This window comes from Crocuta crocuta, unplaced genomic scaffold, assembly GCF_008692635.1.
Source record: "Crocuta crocuta isolate KB4526 unplaced genomic scaffold, BGI_CrCroc_1.0 scaffold427, whole genome shotgun sequence".
NCBI lineage: Eukaryota > Metazoa > Chordata > Mammalia > Carnivora > Hyaenidae > Crocuta > Crocuta crocuta.
In genome coordinates this window covers 1,088,317-1,110,855 of record NW_027533273.1, presented here as the reverse complement: position 1 = coordinate 1,110,855, position 22,539 = coordinate 1,088,317, and the positions used below count along the sequence as shown (strand labels likewise).

Below are 22,539 nucleotides of genomic sequence, written 5' to 3'. Positions count from 1 at the left end.
TACTCCATTGTGTATATATCTATATACCATACCTTCTCTATCCATTCATCAGTTGATGGACAATTGGGCTGCTTCCATATCTTAGCTATTGTAGATAATGCTGCTATAAACATCGGGGTACATATATACTTTGAATTAGTATTTTTGTATTTTTTGGGTAAATACCTAACAAAGTGCTGGATTCTAGGGTAGTTCTATTTTTAATTTTTTGGTGAGCCTCCATACTGTTTTACACAGTATATAGCCCTTAACTTTATTTTTGTTTATTTGGAGGGGGGTACCAAATTATAGGCTTTGAAAGAATGGTACAAATGAAAAAAGTATATATGAAGTAAGATGTACAACTTATAGAAAAGGTATAGGTAACCCCAACATGGATGTACTGCCTCAATGACCAGGGAAGTCACCCTTGCGGCTATGAGATACTGCTCTTAACTTTAAATCAAACTGAACTTTAAAACAAAATGAAAGCAAATATTAAAAATAACAGAATTAAGGTAACAATATCAAAGTCTGCTAAAACTAAATTACTGACATTTGTTTTTATGTATAGAGCTTTAGTCTCAGATCCAGTTCTATATTTAATCTGTTTCTATACTTTTACTTTATTAGCAGTAATTTAAAAATGTCTGCTCACAATTATATAAAATGTTAAGTGTGAGGTTGGTTCAGTACAATTAGGCCCCATAATTAACCAAAATTCTGTAAACAGCAATCCAAGAATGACAATTTAAATAAAGTTTCAGTTGATAATTTTATGGAACTATCTTGTTCATGTGAAAGGGGTATCTAATTTGATAACTATTAGAATTGGAAACTGAAACATTTTTCCTTGCAATGGGAGCTATTATACTATTAGTGATCTGAGGCTCCTATACAGACAAAAATAGGATTCAATAAATCTGCTTGAATGGCATAGGCTTTTGTTTTCTTTTCATTTCTAAAAGAAGTTTTAAAATTTATTTTCGAGAGACAGAGTGTGAGTGGGGAGGGGCAGAGAGAGAGGAAGTCATAGAATCTGAAGCAGGCTCCAGGCTCTGAGCTGTCAGCACAGAGCCCGATGTGGCTCAAACTAGTGAACTGTGAGATTATGACCTGAGCTGAAACTGGACAACTGAGCCACCCAGGCGCCACAAATGGCACAGGCTTTTAAAAGTTCTGGATGCTTCCTAACTACCAAGTACCACTAGTAACCCAACTTGTTCTCAGTATGTGTTGTTATTCAAAACTACAGTGAAATCATCATTAGTATAGAACATGAATATCATCTGGCTTCCACTGGCATGAACACAACTGTAAACATAACAGTAAATGCTATATGAAAAGTCCTAAACTCACACAGCAGTTCTGCTATAAGTTAGTCTTTAAAATGATATGGAAAAATACCCGTATACAACTTCAACGGAATCAGCAAAATGTATACTAAAATTAAAATAACAACAACAAAAACCTTCCAGTCTTCTAAGAGCATATCTATGGACCTTAAAGAAATGGAAAGGGAAACCATTCAATGAGGATCATGAAGGACATGCATGGGCTTAAGGTAAGTGACAAAGAAGGAAGATTTAATGAATAAAAGCAAAACTTTATGATAAAGAGAGGTCATCGCAGACACAGAGAATCTGTCCAATATGAAGAGTATATATGGGGAAGTAGTGGGAAGTAACATTGTAGTGAGGGAATCAACAGGCATAATTAACATTGCATATGGTTGGAAACAGGAAGCCATTAAAGATTTTAGATAAAAATACCATTGGAAAATAAACTTCTGGAAAGTATAAACTTTAGGAAAGAGCAAAAAGAGCTTGATCTCAATAAAAACTAGTTTAATAAATTATTGGACTATTTTGTTCCAACTCAATTAATGTGGCAGAAATTACAAAGAACAACAATGAAAAGATGTCCCCCGCTCCAAAAGCCAAATACCTTGGAAAACTCATTTGGAGAGACATAAAGATGACTTTACTCTCAAATAATTTTTATTCAAGTTTATTTATTTATTTTGAGAGAGAGAGGGAAAGACAGAATCTCAAGCAGGCTTTGTTTGCACTGTGAGCACGGAGCCCAGTGCAGGGCTCGAACTCACAAACTGTGAGATTGTGACCTGAGCTGAAACCAAGAATCAGATGCTTAACCAAATGAGCCACTCAGGTGCCTTGTCCTCTCAAAAAAACTTTAGTAAAATTTTGGACAGAAAGTCGATGGGATCTTAGGGTTTTTGCAGTATGGTATAACAATAATACCTGATATAACAATAATACATGAGTATAATTAGACCACAGCAAGTTATAAAAATTCTTACTATTTGTTAATGTCAAATAGAGTAATTCTTTTTATCATTATTTACCAAATAGAGTAATTCTTCTTATCATCATTTAACAATAAGCACACCTTAGATTCCTGTTTTACACAAGTGCCAGCTAACCAAACACCTCAAAGATAAATGCATGAGAGCTACCTTAATTTATGTTTTCACAATGGAGCCAATGAATACTCATTTCATTCATCTGTATTTTTAAAAAAAAGTTTATTTACTTATTTTGAGAGATACAGGGAGAGCACAAATGGGGGACGGGCAAAGGGAGAATCCCAAGCAGGCTCCACACTGTCAGTGCAAAGCCTGATACGGGGATCAAACTCATGAGCTGTGAGATCATGACCTGAGCCAAAGTTGGACACTTAATCAACTGAGCCACCCAGGTGCCCCTACATACTCATTTTATTTTAGTTTTTTGAATACTCATTTTAAATAAAATAGTTTGTGGTAAGCCTAGCCAGTAAACATAATTTTTAAGAAAGAGATTTTGAAGGATAAAGAATAAAACCAACACATATTTTTCCTTAAAAAGTTCTGAAAGTTCTTGAGAATTTGTATTACAACTTCACTTGATTTATTATTAATCATGAAAAGAGTAGGTAATTTTCAAAGTAAAATTTTTCTGTTCATGACTTTCTTCTTTAAAAATCAGCACTTTTGAATATAAGATCATACTGGCTTTCTGTCAGAATATAAGATCATTCTGGATTTCTCTCAGAAATGATATGTGCCTTAGGGGTGCTCGGGGTGGCTCAGTCAGTTGAATGTCCGACTTCGGATCAGGTCATGATCTCATGGTTTGTGGGTTTGAGCCCAGTGTCAGGCTCTGTGCTGACAGCTTGGAGCCTGAAGTCTGCTTTGGATTCTGTGTCTCCCTCTCTCTGCCACTCTGTGACTCATGCTCTGTTTCTCTCACTCTCAAAAATAAGTAAACGTTAAAAAAAATTGGAAATGACATGCTGCCTTAGACTTCTATTACCAAGAAAGATCAGAATTTCTGTACTATCTGAGAAGTACAATCTAAAGTCACATAAAAACAAAAAAGCTGCCTGACCTATTGGGCATGAAATCATATTCCTAAAAAAATTATCAATCAATCACAAAAATTAAAAATTTGTCATTTTTACATGGATGGACCTACAGAGGTACTATGCTAAGTGAAAAAAGTCAGATAAAGACAAATACCATATGATTGTACTTGTATGTGGAATTTAAAAAACAAAACAAGTGAACAAATAAATGAACAAATGAAGCAGAAATAGACCCATAAATACAGAGAACAAACTGGTAGCTGCCAGAGTGGGTGGGGGGATGGGAGGATGGGTAAAAAATGGTGAAGGGGAGAAGGAGATACAGGCTTCCAGTTATGGAATGATTAAGTCATGGAGATGAAAGGTACAGCATCAGGAATATAACCAATGATACAGTAAAAGCACAGTATGGTGGTCAGCAGAGCATTTTGGATAGAGCTGTTGAATCACCATGTTGTACACCTGAAACTAATGTAACATTGTGGATCAACTACACTTCAATAAAAAAAAAATCTCATCATTTTTTACCACACAGAGTCTCAGTCATGAGAATTTTCCTCTTTCACATGGTAGCAAAAGTTATTAACACATTTACTCTTAATTACTCAGGCTAGACACCTTAACATATGAGTAGTGCCAAAAGCTAAATAATTATAACCTAAGTACTACATGTTAAGCCTATTGTATAAAATTGGCTCCATTCACTTGCATATAACCAGCCAAAGGCTTTATAATTTGCAATAGCTCTATTATGAAACCATTTTCTCTCACACATTACTAATTAAATACAGTCCGTTTTTTAGGGGGCAGGAGACTAAAAATAGATACAGTGCTTCACTTAGGGAAAAAAAACCAAGTCACAAATTGTTAAACTGAATTACATCTAGGTCTTGATTGTGATCCACCTCGGGATTATGAAATCCAGACTAAATTATCTAAATTCTTGTCTAAAAGAAAGATCACCCTTACACTATAACATTTAGATTAAAGTCTTTCTTTAGTTTACATATCATGAGGACACAGTAGCTCTGCTAGCTAGTAAGCTTTGGATGACCTTTGAAATGGTTAACTGCTGTTCGTCAAGGCCCAGAAAGAAGTTTAAGAAGATCCAAAATAATAAGAAATAACTATTCATGGACTATTTGAACGTGTTTACTTTTAAAGACATCAAATGAATCCATTGTCCTTTTGTCATTAGAACATCTCTTAGTGAATACTAAGGGTAAATGGGATTTTCAAAGATTTTTAGACTAGAATATTTTCTTTGGGAATATTACACTAAGGTTATAATGCGATTTAACAGAAACACGTATTCTATATAAAATTATCAGCTCCATTGTTTAGTTTTCAGAAACAATTTAATATGTAAAAGACAAAAGCCATGAAGGTTATTTATTGATTTTAAGTTGATCTTTTCCCAGTATTTTCCAGTATACTAAATATAATTTAGCATATATGTCTACGGTTTTCAGGGACTCTATTCATAGATTCTCATTTATGAGAATTTCTAGAACCTATTTCTAGGGACTAAGCTTATTTATGTTCCACTTCACACGATACACTCTGAGCTTAAAAGGCTAGCTAACAATGTACCCCACAGGCATATACCCTTATAGACTATGAAAAGAAGACAGCAAACCTAATCACCAGAAGATACAGACAGAAGAGATGGAAGTTTCTAGGGAGCAGGACTGGGAGACAGGATAAGGTGGGGCTACCATACCAGTTAATACAAATACTACTTACTGAGTAGTAAGTGAATTGATATAATTATTGGCATTGGAGTTTTTAAAGTGCTGTGTATTATATCACAGGAGTACAGATACTGTACTGATATAAAACTAGATTTGGTAAGTAAATCTCTAAATCCACACCAGTTGCTGAACATTCACTACATGTAAAACACCATGCCAGAGGAGTCAGGGAGGGCCCAAGCATAAATTAGGATGTTAAATTAGATTGTTTTTTAATTTCTTTCTAGTTCTAAAATTACAGATAATTCTTATCTATATTCACTCATCTTTGAAAGTTTATATCTAAAGAACAGAGATAAAAATCAATAGAAAAATATACCATTTGTGCCTATACTCTTATCACTGAAAACAGAAAGACTGCCCACTTTTCCAAGTCTTCTTTGATCATTATCATGCAAATAGAATTTTGATTAAATTGAGAAAAATATACAAACAAAAGGAGCCACATTACCAGCTATTATTACTTTAGAACTACAGCATGCACAACCCGTACACTATCTCGATATCCTGCCTCTTGCAAACTGAACAAAACAATGCATTTCTACAGGAACTCTGAGCCAGACAGCAAGACCTGGGGGTGGGGGGTGGTGGGGAGTGGATTCATTTTACTTTTTTTTTTTTTAACCCTTTTGGTGTCAAAATTAAAAGCTGTAACATGTTATGACATTTGCATTACTTTGTTGGGGGTTATAATTTGCAAAACTACATTCTTTTATTTTATATGCTTTTATTTTTCAGTTAGAAAACCTGTTGCTTAATATGCAAATTTCAAACTGGGGGAGGGAGGGAGGAAATGAAGCTTAACAAACACAACAAAATAAAGTTGCTTTGCTATGTTGAGGCTGCCAGGCTTTTTTGTTACTCTACTTGAAAGTAAATGTGACTTGTCTGTAGAGAGTGCTGCTTCAGCAGTTCCAAATGAATTTCAAGCCTGTGCTCCATATTTTCTCTTTTGTAAGTTTAATGTATTCAGCAATACTGAACTGACAATTTAAATAACTACATTTTTAAACAAACGAAGCATTGATGTTAATGTATGAAAATGGTCCAAACCCCTGGGAGTCTTGGTTCCCACCATTGTTTATTCTGACAACAGGATATAATTGCTTACTTACTTGGCAGCAAATTTAACCATCTGCTTGCTTGCATGGTCTCCCACCGCTACGAGCGCCTGGACGTTAAACTGCTGCTGACGTAGGACTAAGAAACACTGCTTCCCTGAGTAAGACAGAAAGAACATGAGTGTATTAAGGACATGCTACTTCAGGTTTTACAAAGAAGAAAAATGTTTCTCTACTTAAAAATTGAGCCAAAATCTACCCTACTCATTAGTTATGAACACACATATCCGGCTTCCACAGCCAAAATACCCATTCTGTTGACAAGCTTTAAAGAAACCCAAGTTCCCACTAGAGTAACAAAAATGTTTTTAACAAGCTATGAGGACATAGGTGAATCACTAATTTCAAAAAAAAATTATATAAATCAGAAAATTACTTTATCATGGCATTATTAAACAAATTTGAAGTAACTTCAGATAACTCAACATTCATACAATGAGTGTGTGTATTCTACAGGCAAAGGCACTCTGCTAACCTCTACAGGTTCTTCAACCGTGCAGACACAGAAGTGCTAATCAAGGGCTTAGTAAAGAGAATGCAAGCATTCTGTGGGGGTGGTCCATTTTACTTCCTACCAAGCATTTAGTAGGACAGGCTAGTTTCTTCCATGTCTTATTTTCCTTTATCATCTTCCTCATTCTTCATCCTTTATAAATAGTTCCACATTTTCTTCACAGCAAATAACTTACTTTGTCTATAAAAGATCATTCTCTTTATGCTCTATAACCAGTTTAATTTTTACCTATTCTGGGCCTTGTGATTCCCTCTCCTTTCATAAGGAACAGCCACTCCTTATTCTTAACTTTTTGAAAAACATTGTTCATTAATAGATTCAACAACTATCCTTGTGACCTCTCTTTTCTCCAAAGCAGAATCTTCAAGACTCTGATCAAGTTTTGGGAAATTACTTCCTCATAAAACAAGTCTTGTTTTCAAGACCACTTTTCTCATCAGGTTATTTTATAAAACATAAAAATATTTCAGTTTTTAAACTAAGAATGATTCTTGCCAAAAACAACAACAAAAAAACGCAGGCTTATAGTTATTACTTTCAATATTCAACATACTATATTTTGAAATGCAAATCAGACAGCAATCATGCATCTAAAAAGAAAAAAAAAGAACCAGACAGGTTGCAAACAACGTGCGAACATAGACACAATCTATAGGCTTCTGAGTAATATACGACTGACATGTTTTTAAACACTAAATAGGCCCTCATTTTCCCTTTCCTTTGGAGTATGATCCAGTCATGAAGTAAAATCTTAAAAAGAAAGTAACACATACTAAACACAGTCAAGAGTACTTTAAGATACTGAATGGATAAAGACTGTTATCATAGAGAAATCTGCAGATGGACCTAAATGGCATTATCCTAGGAACTACAGAAATCACAGGTTTGTGAAACTCTGAGCAGAGTATTAGTGTGAAATGGAAGGGAATGTGATTTAAAAACTATTTTAGCTGCTCTAATAATGCAGACAGGCAGCACAGTCCTAGCTGTACTATAAAGCCACGCTGCAAAGAACTCCAAGGTGACACAAAAGACCTTGAGAGAGAATAGAACTCTACAGGACTTAACAAAGAGTTAGCACATGAAAATGTCTCTGGGTCAGCACTAGGTGGTAACACTTAATATAAGGGCTGATAAAGAGTAAAAGCTTGGAAATCAAAAGACCTAGGATGGTATCCTATCACTTCCTATGAAGGGGCCTGTAGGAAAATTATTAAACTGCTTTATGCCTCAGTTCTCCATCTGCAAAATGGAGAAAATAATAATACATTACTCATGGTTTTCTCAAGCTTTCTCCTATAATACTGAGGACTACATAAGTAATATGTTTAAAGTTGTGACATACCCATTTAATGTTAAGAATGAATAAATGTTATTACTTAATGTTAATTATTATTACAGTTCCACAGCCACTGGCTCCTTCATGTTAATTATTATTACAGTTCCACAGCCACTGGCTCCTTATTTGATCCTATTTTGTATCTGGATTATAATGTGTAACAATCATGCCAGGCACTGGGAACACAAAATAATTATTTGACAGATAATCACGATAGACTACCATGTAAAGAAAGTGATAAAAACATATAAAGTATAATCCCAATTTTGTTTGTCTAAGAAGTATATTAAAATTGACTGTGTAGGGAAAAAACCACCAAAATGTGAAACTGATTGTATAGGAAAAAAACAGACTGTGGCTACTAACAGATATGAAACTGTAGGAAATTATGCTATTCTTTATATGTTTTTTTCCTGAACTTTTTACAATAAGCATGTACTACTTTTCTAATGAGAAAAAATACTTCTTAAGAGAATACAGAGAGGTAGATATAGAAGAAAGGTAAGGGATGAAAGGAAATCTTTAATACAAATACTACGCAGAACCTGGGGAGTTCTAGCAGGCTAAGTATAGAAGGAAATGCACTCCCTGAGATTTGACATGACTGCTAAGGAAAACAAATCAAGAAATGAATGGTTATGAGCGAAGATTATTTACAGTCTTCTTTTAATGTTTAATATGTTTATTGTATGTAATTCTAAAAATTACACCTCTTATTTTTCAAAAAAGGAAACGGATGGGGGATGTGAATAAGACCTGGATCATGAACATATTATATAAATCTACTAGTAAAAATGTCCCAGCACAAAAAGAGCCAGATGAAGCAGAAGAACAAACTCAAAGTACACCGTATTAAGGAAATTTTAATTTCAGATGGAATTGAGGAAATAAAATAAATGAATAAAGACTGAGTAAAAAATGAAATTGAATATTAAACTGTACAAAGGAGGAGGGGAAACCTAAGTTTAAAAATTACAGAATATCTATACACAGAAAATGGAAATACTGGGAAAAATTATTTACTGACTTATGACTTATATGAATTAACATCTTTAATACATAAAGATCATAAAGATTTATGAGTAAAGAACATTGAGATTCCAACAGGTAAATGGGCAATAAACTAATCATTTCTTTGTATCATTAGTAAGGAAATATGAGGAAAAAATGAACTGAAGGTAATGCAAGTGGAAGCAAAGATGACGCATAATTTACCTCTCAAATTAGGAGAGATTTAAAAATATGTAATATTATCTAATGCATGGGAGAATAAAATGAAAACCTTTCCTTCATAATTTGCTCATGGCAAGGCAAACTTGCACATCGTTTTGGAGAACCATCAAGCAGTAGGCATGAAAAGGCTTAAAAACGTCTCGGCTTCAAAAAATGTATTTCTTTGAATATATGTTAAGGAAATTGAGTATGTAAAGACTTATAGTGACAATGGTGTTCACAGCAGTATTATTTCTATAAAAGCAGTGAAACTCTATTATCACTCACTTCATATCTATGCAGTCTCTACTAGTGGAACGATCTACATTTGACTATAATGCTATGGTTTCCAGGTTTTCAGTGTTCAAAGCACCTTCAGATACTAGAACCTTGACTGTCCCCTCAAAGAGATTTTTAAAAGACTCAAAAAAAAAAAAAATCAGTACTGGTTTCCTGATAAGTAGACCTGTCTGCTCAGACTACTTCCACCAAGTACTTTTGAGACCAAGTTCCTGCAAGTTAGTAAACAAAATTGTTCCTTCTTTGGCTCTGGTTGGTAATATACTGCAGGGCATGCTTTAGGTTCCATGTTTTGCAATTCACTGTCTTACAGACATGGACAACAGGAGCAGCATGTGAACTGCCATCCCTTTTGTATAATTAAAAAATAAAAAACAAAGAATACACCTATGCTCATAAATGCACTTTTTCCCTGGAAAGACACACAAGGAAACAATAGTGGTTATTTCTGGGGGAAGAGACTGTAATGAGATGGAGAAGTTAGAATTGTGAGTTCTATTTTTTTCTTTTAGTCTTTCTGCACTTTTGGAATTTTAGTTTTTACTACACCCATATATTACTTTTTATTTTAAGAAGCAAATATGTGATTTCTCACTTCAGCAAACAGTTCTATGTTATGTAAGTTAGTATTGGAACTTTATAGGGCAGGTAAACCAACTGCTAAATATTATTCATCTTTCTTCTTGGAACCCTTCAACCAGACAAGTTAATAGGAAGGAATATAAAGACTATCTTGAAACAGCTGAATGAATGCACTACTTTTAGATATATTTAGCTCTGTAACAGTTAAGAATTTGTGTGGCAATTTGACTCTTAAGTTATTAGAAGAGGCAGTTTATTTTTTAAGTTTACACAAATGTAAAGTTTGATACCCCTTATAGCACCAGGTGCATTCTTTAGTTCTAATATCATCTCTATTACAGTGATGGCTCAGTAATAAAGTATGCTTTTAAGTTAAAATTTTTTTTTATGTTTTATTTTTGAGAGAGAGAGAGAGAGACAGAGAGAGAGAGAGTGAGTGGGGGAAGGTCAGAGAGAGGGAGACAGATTTCTAAGCAGGCTCCAAGCTCCATGCTGTCAGCACAGAGCCCAAGGTGGGGCTCGAATTCACTGTGAGATCATGACCTCAGCCTAAATCAGAGGCTTAACCAACTGAGCCTCCCAATAAAGTGTGATATTGTGGGAATACTAGTTTATCCAAGATGTAAGGCAATCTTATGTTTTCATCTCTTCCTACTGTCTTTTAGCTTGCCAAGCTCCTGAACTCATTATTTAGATAATGTATCTTAACTTCCTAATCCCCAACAGTAATATTTTCCTTCATCATTTATTTTGATCTATTACTGAATAAAACAGCAAAGACCTAAATATTTTAAAGTACTTTCCATTTGCTATTTCTGAAATATTCTTGCATGAACACAACTTGAGGTTCTAAACTACATAATTACCAAAATATACTAGCTATTTTGGAAGTACAAGCAAGTATTTAGGAAGAATAATATTGAAAGAGAATAATTCTGTGCCAACTGACTTCAATGTAGTATATTTAAAATTTGAAAGGAGCCACAGATATTTCAATTACTCTTTCAACATGCAGGCTTAAGCTCATAAGATTTTACAAATGAAAGACACAAATTTTAAGCATATCATTAAGAGTTAAAAATTTCTTCTTGCTCCTATACAAACCACTTGATTTTAGGGATGTGATACATATACCGTAAGAAATCTGATTTAACTTTTTAAAATGTATGAAACACTACCCTTAATTTAAGAAATATTAATTATAAACCATAGGTTTTTGGTTTTTTGCATAACAGGATTCTAGTTGTCATACTTCTGAACTATGACTTTGACACTTCCATTTCCTTATTTGTGGTTTTCCAGAGCTTTGCTTTACTTAAAACTGACAGCATGGGTTGCTTCTCCAAGTCCAGTTTTAATGTGTTGCTACTCCTGGAGTTATAGTACTTGAATGCTTCCAAGTTAGTCATATTTACTGACAATTTTTCCTATTAAAGGAGGAAGGCACTAGAGGGGTTTTGCAAATTCAAAACACAAGATTTTATTTATTTCTTTAGATAATCTACTTTGGCAGAAATAAAAAAACATTGACAATCATAACTGGCAACATTTAGGGAAAGTGGTACTGTCACACACTCGGGGAGTATAACCCAGTAAAGCTTTTTTGGGTGTAATCTGGTATAAAAAATTTTAAGTATGCATACGTATACCCTTCAACCCAGCAATTTCACTTCTAGATATTAGTCATGGAGAAATACTGCCTTATGTAGATGTATAGTATGAAGCAAAGATCTCCAAGAAACAGTTTGTTAAATACTGTTAATAAAAATGCTGCAGAATGACATGTAAAATATGTCTTCTATGTAAAATAAGGCAGGTTAAAAGCCACATATACAAAAGAAATAAAAATCTGTATATATGTATGTGAGCATATGTGCATTAAGAAGAAATGAACACGATGAACAATTAAGCATTAACAGCAAAGGCTGGAGCAGAGAATAGGGTATAGAGAAGAAAAAAGGAAGTATCATTTCTGTATTCTCTGAAAAATTCATGTGAAAATATGTATTACTTAATTTATAATTTAAACACATACACATACATATATACATACTTAAAAACAAAATAATAGGATTTTCTTTTTTTTTAATTTTTAAAAATGTTTATTTATTTTTGAAGGAGAGAGAGACAGAGCATTAGTGGGTAAGAGCAGAGAGAAATGGAGACACAGAATCCAAAGCAGGCTCCAGGCTCCGAGCTGTCAGCACAGAGCTTTACGTGGGGCTCAAACTCACAAACTGTGAGATCGTGACCTGAGCCGAAGTTGGACAATTAACCGACTGAGCCACCCAGGCACCCCAATAGGATTTTCTAATAAAAAGTTATGAAAACCAGATTAATGCAAAATTCCAGGGGGAAAAAAAACCCCTGAAACTTAACCTAGTACTATACAAAAAAAATAAGACCCACAACTTTGCCATTTTCCGTTTATTCCAAGAATCCAAAAATGGTTCAACATTAAGAAATCCACTACTGTAAATCATTACAATTACAAAGAACTGATTGTTGTTAATTACAGTAGTTATGTTCTATAAAGTCACCAGGAACAATGAATTTGCAAATACTGAACCACTGTCCCTAGGGGAAATATAAGGTTAGGTTCCCGTGAGCCTCTAGTCACAGTATTTTCATAAGTCCATCAATACATAACGTTGTGTGTTTCTGTTTAAAGACATACTATTTAATATATACTGTTGAATCATAACATTGAACTCATGGCCAACAGCACTATAACTTATGCTTGAATGAAACTTATGCTTCTCTAACATATATTTTCTCATAAGGCACAAGCCTTCCTGTACTTAGGAGCACTGGAAAACACTTTAGCACTATGCTTGGTGGCCACTGTGAACAGCCATTATCACCAATAAAGAGAAGAAAACAGTGAAGAACATGGCCGTAAATAGATTGTGAAAAGGGCACTTGTTCATGAGAGCTGTTATAAGAAGGCTGAGCTTCACTTTTGACCTCAGCTGGGAACATGTGTGCTGGGTGACTCAAGTTTTTGCCTCTCTGCATATGCATATGTCTGGCATGTCTGTGAATGACAGTGAAAGTGCTGCAGGTATTGATTTTGGGGGTTACAAACACATTTTAGCAAGCAGAAATTGCAAATACACACTCCATGAATAAAGAGGATCAACTGCATTTTAATTTTTTATTATATGGAAAACTTCAAACAAACACAAAAGCAGAGAGAATGGCATATGAACCACTGTATAAATACACTCAACACAATTATATTTTGAGGGAAAAGAACCGATTGAAAAAGGTCTAATAAAATGTAATATCTATTCCTGGTAACAAAGTTTGGACTAGAAGAAAATTTCTTTTAATCTAGTCTTTAAACTTTGGCATTGTTTTCTAATGACATTTTATGTACAACACCCAAAGTCATGAAATAACTCATCAGGAGTTAAATCTCTGCTGTTTGAAAAATTCTTCATTGAGGGAATCCCCGTAGTACTGGAGAATCTACTAATCATTGCAAAGAGAAACAAGAAATGAGATAAACATTTGAAAGAAAAGGACAAAAGATCATAATTTGTAAATGATACCAATGTCTACCTACAACCTCCATGTACTTCAATAATTATTAACTCAGGGCCATTCTTGTTTCAGCTTTATCCCAATCCACATATCCCTGGACCTCTATACTACTGTGAAGCAAATTCTACCTGTTATTTCATTTGTACATAGTTCAGTACATTATTCCTAAGAGATAAGATCTTTTAAAAAATAACGTTACCATAGTACTATTATTACAACTAAAACAAACAAAAAAAAGTTTTTTAAAATCAAACATCCAGCTAATGTTCAAATTTCCAAGAGTCTCAAGTATCCTCCGTTTTTACTTACTCAGTCATTAATTCGTTCATTTACCTTTGGATCCAAGTAAGTGACTGGTTGAAACATAAAAAAATTTTTTTTTTTTACATTTATTGATTTTTGAGAGACAGAGACAGAGCACGAACAGGGGAGGGGTAGAGAAAGAGAGGGAGACATAGAATCCAAAGCAGGCTCCAGGCTCTGATCTGTCAGCACAGAGCCTGACGTGGGCTCAAATCCACAAACTGTGAGATCATGACCTGAACCAAAGTCGAGCGCTTACCCAACTGAGTCATCCAGGCGCTCCAAGAGATAAAACTCTTAAGTCTATTTTAATCATATGTTTCTCCCTCCCTTTTTGATTTGTTGAAGAGATCACGTCATTTTTGCCCAATAGTTTCCTATAGTCTAGATTTTGCTGACTGCATCCTCACTATCACATAACATGTTCATTTATCCTATGTCTTTCCTATATATTGGTAGTTAGATCATAATGGCTCTAAAATTCAGGTGCAATTTTTTGGGCAAGACAGTAGCATTGGGTGGTGTTTGGTTCTTTCATGAATAGACATATAAAATTATTTCTGAATGTCTCTCTACTGTATCATTAGTAATCACTGATGATGAATGGCTCGACAATCTACTAAGGGCAAGATGATGAAGCTCTAACATGCTTTTTTTCATTTTATTCACTGGAATACTTCTCTAGTATCTTTCCTCTATCCACCATTTGGTTAGCCAGTGATACAGAATCCCTACAGAAATGATACTTTTATCAGTTTTCAAAATAATGAGTTTGTTTCACCAGTGACCAACTAGGTTTTGTTTCCTGGCCTTAGCGTTATTATAAATTTATGGATTTAAAAATACGTGAAGTGCCGCAATTCACGAGTTACCCTTATTGATACAAAAATTGCTCCATTTGGGGGATGTGTGTAAAGGGAAGTATTCTTGGTTCACTCACACCTACATGTAGCATACATTCTATCCTTTAATTTGCTAAATAACTAGGTTTAAGAGACATAGTGTCCAGTTTGGACAGAACAAAGGCTCTCAGTCTAATGTGAAAAAGACAACTAAATGAAGGAATACAAAACAGTGTGATTATCTTTGGTAGAATAAATGGCCTGAAATTTCAGGAAGGCAAATCAACATTAAAAAAAAAAAAAATTAAAACTCCACCAATATTCTTCTCAAAGCCCAACAGTATTTAGCTGTTTGCGGGGACTATACCGGAAGAACAGACAAACTTTTAGTAGTAGTGATTCTGAGAATAAGATATAAATCTAAAATGTTAGAATTTTAAAAATAATGGGACATTAATTCTATAATAAACATTGAAAAACACTGTAAGAAATAATGTAACATAGCATGTATTAGGTATTATGGAAGTAATCAGCTCCACCAGGGAGACTAAGAGTCTTAGAAAATTACCACATTCTGTTCATATTCTACCAATTACCATGAGAACCTGGGTGAGCAGCTTTCTCACTGGACGTCCCAGTATCCTCAATTATAAAGTAGAATAGCAAAGTCTGTTCTGCCTACTTCACAAATTTGTAGGGATGATCAAATGTAAAAAAGTGTGTGGAAAGTGTAAATTATAAACTAATGTTAAGTGTCATTAATATCTTTATACAATTTTGAACACTAGGCTAGGACAATTTTCTGTAAGAACAGGGCTGTCTAAACTACCCGAATCTTTCTTCATTACTAATGCTAAATTCTCAGTACAGTCCAATAGAACTTTCTCAGTGATAAAAATATTCTGTATTTGTGCTGTATTTTGGGAGCCACTAGCGATTGTGGCTATTAAGCACTCAAAACGCAGCTAGTGACTCGAACTATTGAATTTAAATTTAGTTACATGTAGCCAGCAGCCACTGTATTGGATAACCCGATTTGTTAGCCTTATTTCTCTATCATCTATCTTACTATCTAAACATTAAACTATAAGAATATTAACAAATGAAAAGCTTCTCAAACATTCTCTTCACTTAAAAAAACTCAACTTTTAGGGGCACCTTGGGTGGCTCAGTTGGTTAAACGTCCGACTTCAGCTCAGGTCATGATCTAATGGTTCATTGGTTTGAGCCCCACATTGGGCTCTGTGCTAACAGCTCAGAGCCTGGAGCCGGCTTTGAATTCTGTGTCTCCCTTTCTCTCTGCTCCTTGTCTGCTCACTCTCTCTTTCTCAAAAATGAATAAAAATTTAAAAAAAGATCAAACTTTTGATGCTAGAAAAGTACCTTAAAGTCTCAGACTTAATCTGAGTCTTCAAGGTCAACTTTTTTTTAAGGATGTCTTATAAGAACCTAAAATTAATTAACCATGGACTAATACTACATAGTGATTTTAGAAAGAAAATAGATGGTTTTGTTTAGTTTTGAAAGATTTACTTTGCTCTGTGAGGAATCTACAAAACGAAAAATTCAGAATCCTTACCAAAAGGGCTATAATCATCAAATCAATCTTACCTTTAGCTCTACTTGTATGAACCCTTGCACGCACCCAAACAACTTCATCAGCTTTGTGTATTGTCAAGTCGCTAACCCGAACCAAAACTCGATCTGCAGCAGATAAGTGAAACAATTTTGTAATTCAGAATTTACAAAGTCATAATTATTTTGGTATGGCAGCTAGCATAAGTACTTGGTATTATCTTAAATAATTTTCAGTCTCCGGTAACATGTTCTTTTCTGTCACTCTTCATATAAAATTTGCGGCTTCAAGTTTTATCAACTATACTAAATACATCTCTAAAATCTATCCAATTCTCTTTTACTTTCATTGCCCATTTCAAACCAAAGAACTATTACTTTTGTCTAAACTACAGCAACAGCCTTAAAACTGGTATTCCTCTGATCCCTTAACTCAGTCTACATTGGAGTCAGACAGTTTCAAAACACAAATCTCTTAAATACTTCAATGGCTCAAAAAAACACAGCTGGTCTTTACCTGCCTTTGTCTAACTGGACATGGTATTTTCCCTTGCTTGCCATAGTATATTAAGTCAACTACACACACCCAGGAGAGGAATTTCTGCCAGGTCTGGACAGTCACGGTACCAGGACACAGAATGATGCAGGGAAGGCATGTAACTCAATAAGCTAATGAAAGTCCTTCTGTGGGACTTACTATAGAGAAATGGGAATGAAGCACTCTTCTCTGAGGTTGCTGAGCTGAGATAGTATAAGCCTGGGCTGTAGACACCACCTTTCCCAGTACCTGAGATAGATGGACAAGAGAATGAAGGCAGTAACCTAAAGGAAGCAGAGCCAAAAAGTGTAGACAGAAAGCCCTGCAGATGCTGCTTGAGCCTCTAGATCTAACTATGTTGTGTGCTATCTCATACTTTTGTTTCCTATACTTATGTGAGCCAATAAATTCCCTTTTTGATTGTTAAGTGAGTTCTCCAAGACTAATAACAAAATACTACACCCATCCAGACTCTCCCAAACAGGAAAACTGTGATAAAACAACTATTATGTTAAGATAGTGATATTAGGCAATCATGATCCAGAAATATTTTTATTCTAAATATGCAGTAATCTGAATATTAAAAATTTCAGTATTAATTATAAAAACACAGTAACAGCCATGATATCATAACAAGAGTAATAAAAGATCTCTACTCTCAAGACTTTTATTCCCTAACTATAACCAAATTTGTCAATATCATGTTCAGCAAAACCTAGTTACTACATTACTAAAAATACCTTTGAGAGGATATTATAATGAAATCAAATTATTAATCTATTTTACCTACTTTGCTAAATGTATTTATAACTTGTCTCTTGAAGCAAAGATGCAGCTTAAAGAGAATTCAAGTTACAGGAGTATACCATAATTCTCACTGCCAGAAACAAAGATAAGGAATGAGGAATTTAAAAATAATTTTTTTTAATGTTTTATTTATTTCTGAGAGAGAGAGAGAGAGACAGCATGAGCAGGGGAGGGTCAGAGAGAGAGGAAGACACAGAATCCGAAGCAGGCTCCAGGCTCTGAGCTAGCTGTCAGCACAGAGCCCGACACGGGGCTCAAATCCACGAACTGTGAGATCATGACCTGAGCCTAACTTGGCCGCCCAACTGACTGAGCCACCCAGGTGCCCCAAGAATGAGGAATTTTTAAGCAATGAGGTATTACAAGAAAAATTCTGCAAAATATTGCCAACAGACCTTAGGAATTAAACCACCTTCCAAATCTGATGTGTAAACTCAGGCAAAAGAGAAGTGTGACAGAGAAAAGACAGACAATGCAGCATAAAATTTTAAAAGGCAATTCTGAAAATGCCAAGATTGACAAAGCAAATGACTTACTAACTAGGAAGTCAAAACTCAAAACCAAATGAAACAGAGTAACATAAATCTAAAAGAATAAACTTCTAAATAAACAGCATGATTAGGGTAAGTCTAATAGTACATTCTAAAACAAAGAGTAACATCCCTTGTTTCATGTGGCATTCCAACTAAATAGCACAGGGTTTCCCAACCTTCAACATGTCCATACATACTTGAAGGATATGTCACACTCTCACCAGTAAGACAGGCTGAGACCATGATCAGGGGCAGCAGGGTTTCAGTCTGAAATCTACTACCTCTTCCACGCTTGTAAGTCACTAGCATTAGAATGAAGGAATTTGGAAAAATGGAAGCAGATTGGAAGGAAACTTTGTGTTGAACTAGGTAATAGGATTTTAGCAGAGATAAAACAGAATTCTCCTGTTATATTACAGTAACCAGGTGACATATATAGCTTATTTTTCCCTCCTGTGAGAAGAAATTTTAAGGGGGAGGACAGTAGTCTGAATTTGCCAGCCAAATGGGAACAGTAATTATGACAACAGGTGATTGGAGTTTATGTAAGAGATTGAAACTCCAGCAGGATTCGTTGTTATAGCTCAAGAAAGTCCAGTTTAGGAAGATACCTGATTTGGAAAAGTCTCAAATCACCCCTCCTCCTCGTCTGGGCAAGGGAATGTCATCTCCTATACTATACTGTTTATATTCCATTTTATACTAAATTATTTTATTCCACCATTTTTTCTTTTGGAAATGGTTTACTTTTAGCAAACTATTTAGTCTTTTAATGCCTACTTTGCCAACAAAGTTGGGAAGTAAAAGTGATTTTGTGATGCTGCAATAAATCAAATCTAAAATAACAACAAAACTGACCTGGAGGTTTATTATTTTCAAAACTTAAATTTAAAGGCAGGCTTCTAAATCAGAAGTACTTAAAAAAAATAATTTGAGGGTGTCTACCAAAAGAAAGGGAATTATTAATAGTTAAGAGTAAGATAAATCTGCTGAAATTGCATGCATACACATATACAAAAATATAAACAAAAGGAAGGCAAATGCTTATAAACAGAAAACCTACAGGTCTGAGAGAAACAGAATGTGACAAGTCAATCTCAAAGAAATATAATAATACAAGAGGGAAAAGAAAAGGAGGTGGCTTTATAAAACACGCAAAAAAGTTGCACTTAATGAAGGTAGTTAACATTAACCATTCTTCTTATCTCCTAGTTCACAACTCAATCTTAGTTAAAATTTTTACCTAGTCTTTTCAATGTAATTTACCATTCTTCCCTTCCTAGTTTAGTAATCCCAAACTAACAATGCTTTTACAGGGTTATGGTGTCTGAGAGGGTTATTTACTCACTTAACCTTTTCAGAGTTATGTCAAACTTACTTAAAACTTTATGAAGAGCCTTCATAAATTAGAAAGAAGAAAAAAAAGGCTTTATTATCACACAACTACTAACCTGGTTTTTCTTGTGATTGTATCATTGAAGATACTCCATATCTTTCTTTAGCATAATCCTATAAAAAATGTTTTTGGATTATGACTTTTTATTTAAACACTAATAGCATAATACACACATAAATACAAATAACATAATATACAAATGAATTCATTTTAACTTTCAGGACCATTTTATAAATTGGAGAGGCAGTAGTCTTAAAGTGTGGAAATGTACCATTTACCTATATACGGAAAAAGTTTCTGGTTGATTTGTTTTGAAGATCACCGCTCCTGGATGAATATACCATACACAATAGCTCTCTCAGATAAAATTTATACACATGCACAACACATCTTAACTACCTTCTTCAAAAAGGAGATTAAATGACTTCAAAGCAGGGATATAAATTTCCTCTGTGAAGGGAGTAGGATGAAGTACAGTTTTATTAACTTCCTATTACAGGAAGAGATGTTCAAAGAGAACTAACGTCTTGGGGTAACCTTTCTGAGCACCAGATGTCCTCATTTTTCAGAAACTGGAGATGTTGGACATAAGCTACAACTTTGTAAAACAGCAAAAAAAATTCATCAGCTTCCTGTTTCTAAAAACTACCTTCAGCATACAGGGTTGCAAGCAGTTGGAAATTGACAATATCTAATTTCTTGTTAAATTTTAAAGTTAGCAACAAGAAATGGGAGATATAGGGTACAGACTATTAACCACAAACTATACTTACAGAAAAAACAAGTGGTCTTTCACTTTATCTCACTTTACTTCTAAAATGGTATCTTAAGATCCTTTTAGCTATAAAATGGCATTATGCTACCACAACACCTTCCTTATATCTAGACCTATGCTATCTGCAAGAGAGCACAGTTTATATAATTAGATCAAGGATACGCAAAATTTCCCTAGGTTTTACACGGCTTAAAATGTATATGAAAGAGTTTCTGTCACTCTAAGGCTATCTGCTGGAATCCTTTCCTTCGGATCTGGTGGATACTGGAGTTTGTGTTTATAACAAAATAAACCAAACATGTGAAGGAGCGTACTGAACAACAACAAATACACCTAAAGACAAAGATAACCCAGCCCTAACAGAGATACAGTCACACAAGATAGCATGAGGCATTTACAGATTACAGGGTGTGAGTAAAGGGTCACGTATCAATACTGTTCATATTTCAGCAACTTTTTTTCTATCAAATGTTGTTAAGATGACCTATTCCTTATGTAGCTTATCACAAACTCCTAATACCTCAAGAGAAAAATTAGGAGCTGGGTAAGGAGTAAGGCCCAGTTATCCTACAATGCACATAAATTGTAGGATGGCTTTAAACTTACATTTTTGAAAAGTACTGAAGGATCACTTAGGTATTATGAACTATCCACATGATTTTGAGCCACTTCATTGCAAACGCTCGCTCTGCAAACTTCCCTACCTACCGCACTGGGTCACTAGAAGGGAGAAAGTGAATAAAAGTGGCAAGCGTTCTTTAAAGCTGTCACATGGCAAATGGTCATTAAACACATCAGCAGATCGTTTTACTAAGTACTGTCATTACTTGCAAAAACATTAGGAACAGGAGAGCTGAAAAGAAAAATCGACTACTAGGGGACATTAAATTATACGGGGCGAGGTGTAGGGGCAGATTACGTGAAGGACGTGCCTAACCCAGGCACGTGTGATCCCAGCCGCTCCTACTTCCGGGACAATCGCTACTCCACGTCCACCCCACCCCGGGACACGCTTCTGTTACAATAGCCCTCCAAGCGCCCCAATGAGAAATGAGATGCGGAGTAGGTCTAGCTACGAAGCTGACGCAAGGGCCGTGGAAGCCCAGTGAGGGCCCTGGGGCCCCGGACCCGAGGCCTGCGGCCCGCACGCGAAGTGCCTACAGGGAGCTGGAAACAGGGCCCCGCTCACCCTACTCCCTCCCTCAGCGCGGTGTGGCCCAGGGGTCTGTCCTCCCAATCCCGGGGAAGGAGAACACCCACTTCCGCCGCGTCCATGATCTCCCGCGGCTTCTCCTGACTCCTGCGGCTTGCGCTGGCGCTGGGCATCGGGACAATAGGACGGGGCAGCGGTCACTACCCTCCCTCGCAGGCTTCCGTAGGGCAGGCCAAAGGGGCTTCTCCCTCCCACACAGTCTCCGCCCTCGCGGCACACCAGCCACAGCTCACGTACGGGGACTCGGACTCCCAGCGAGGGTCGGGTCCGGAAAGATCGCGAGAACTGAGATTCCTAAACGCTGTAAGGCGAGCGACCCGCGCCGCCGTCTCCAATTGCCCCGCCCCACGGGTGTTTACCTGGAGTTTGAGGGAATCCCTGGGAAGTTGTTGTAGTCTCGCGGGATTGGCTTTGTTCGGCTCCAAACGCCAGGGCTCCAGAAGGCGTGCGGGGGTGCTCGGTTTTTGTTAACTCTTGTTCCAATTGCAAGTTGTGTCAACTTCTCTTCTCAGACTTATTTACCCCTCCCGGCGTTAGCTGCAGACTATTCACTGAAACACCCACCCAAGCGCAGGCCTCGGCTTTTCCTCCCTCGGACTGTCCCGTCTTCACACTCCCCAGCGGCATTGTGACTGCCTGAGGTTATGAGAGACCTCTTCGCAAACTGCCCTCTGTGTACTGGGGACACCGGAGTGCGGGGTTAAAGGCAGTTGGCTTGCTAAGGTAGGATCGAGTATCAGTACCCAAGCGATAAGTAAAGTGTAAACACAGTGGTAAAGACCACACACAATTGCATCGATTACCCGGATCCATGGCATTACAGGATGTGCTTAGTGTT

At 35.8% G+C, this 22,539-nt stretch overlaps 1 protein-coding gene across 2 annotated transcripts in view; it reads right to left on the bottom strand.

Moving 5' to 3' along the window:
- DARS1 (aspartyl-tRNA synthetase 1) overlaps positions 1 to 21,892 on the bottom strand; it is a 62,865-nt gene extending 40,973 nt beyond the window's left edge. The window contains exons 1-5 of one of the 2 annotated variants that reach the window (XM_077747884.1): positions 21,749 to 21,829; positions 21,095 to 21,208; positions 19,769 to 19,826; positions 16,476 to 16,568; positions 6,218 to 6,320 (exon numbers count right to left, since the gene is read on the bottom strand). In XM_077747884.1, the coding sequence (XP_077604010.1) occupies positions 6,218 to 6,320; positions 16,476 to 16,568; positions 19,769 to 19,793 (221 nt within the window). In that variant the 5' untranslated portion in view covers positions 19,794 to 19,826; positions 21,095 to 21,208; positions 21,749 to 21,829. Of the gene's footprint in view, positions 1 to 6,217; positions 6,321 to 16,475; positions 16,569 to 19,768; positions 19,827 to 21,094; positions 21,209 to 21,748 lie in introns of both variants that reach the window. The other variant, XM_077747883.1, reaches the window with a different exon arrangement.
- Between the last annotated feature and the right edge of the window lie 647 nt (positions 21,893 to 22,539).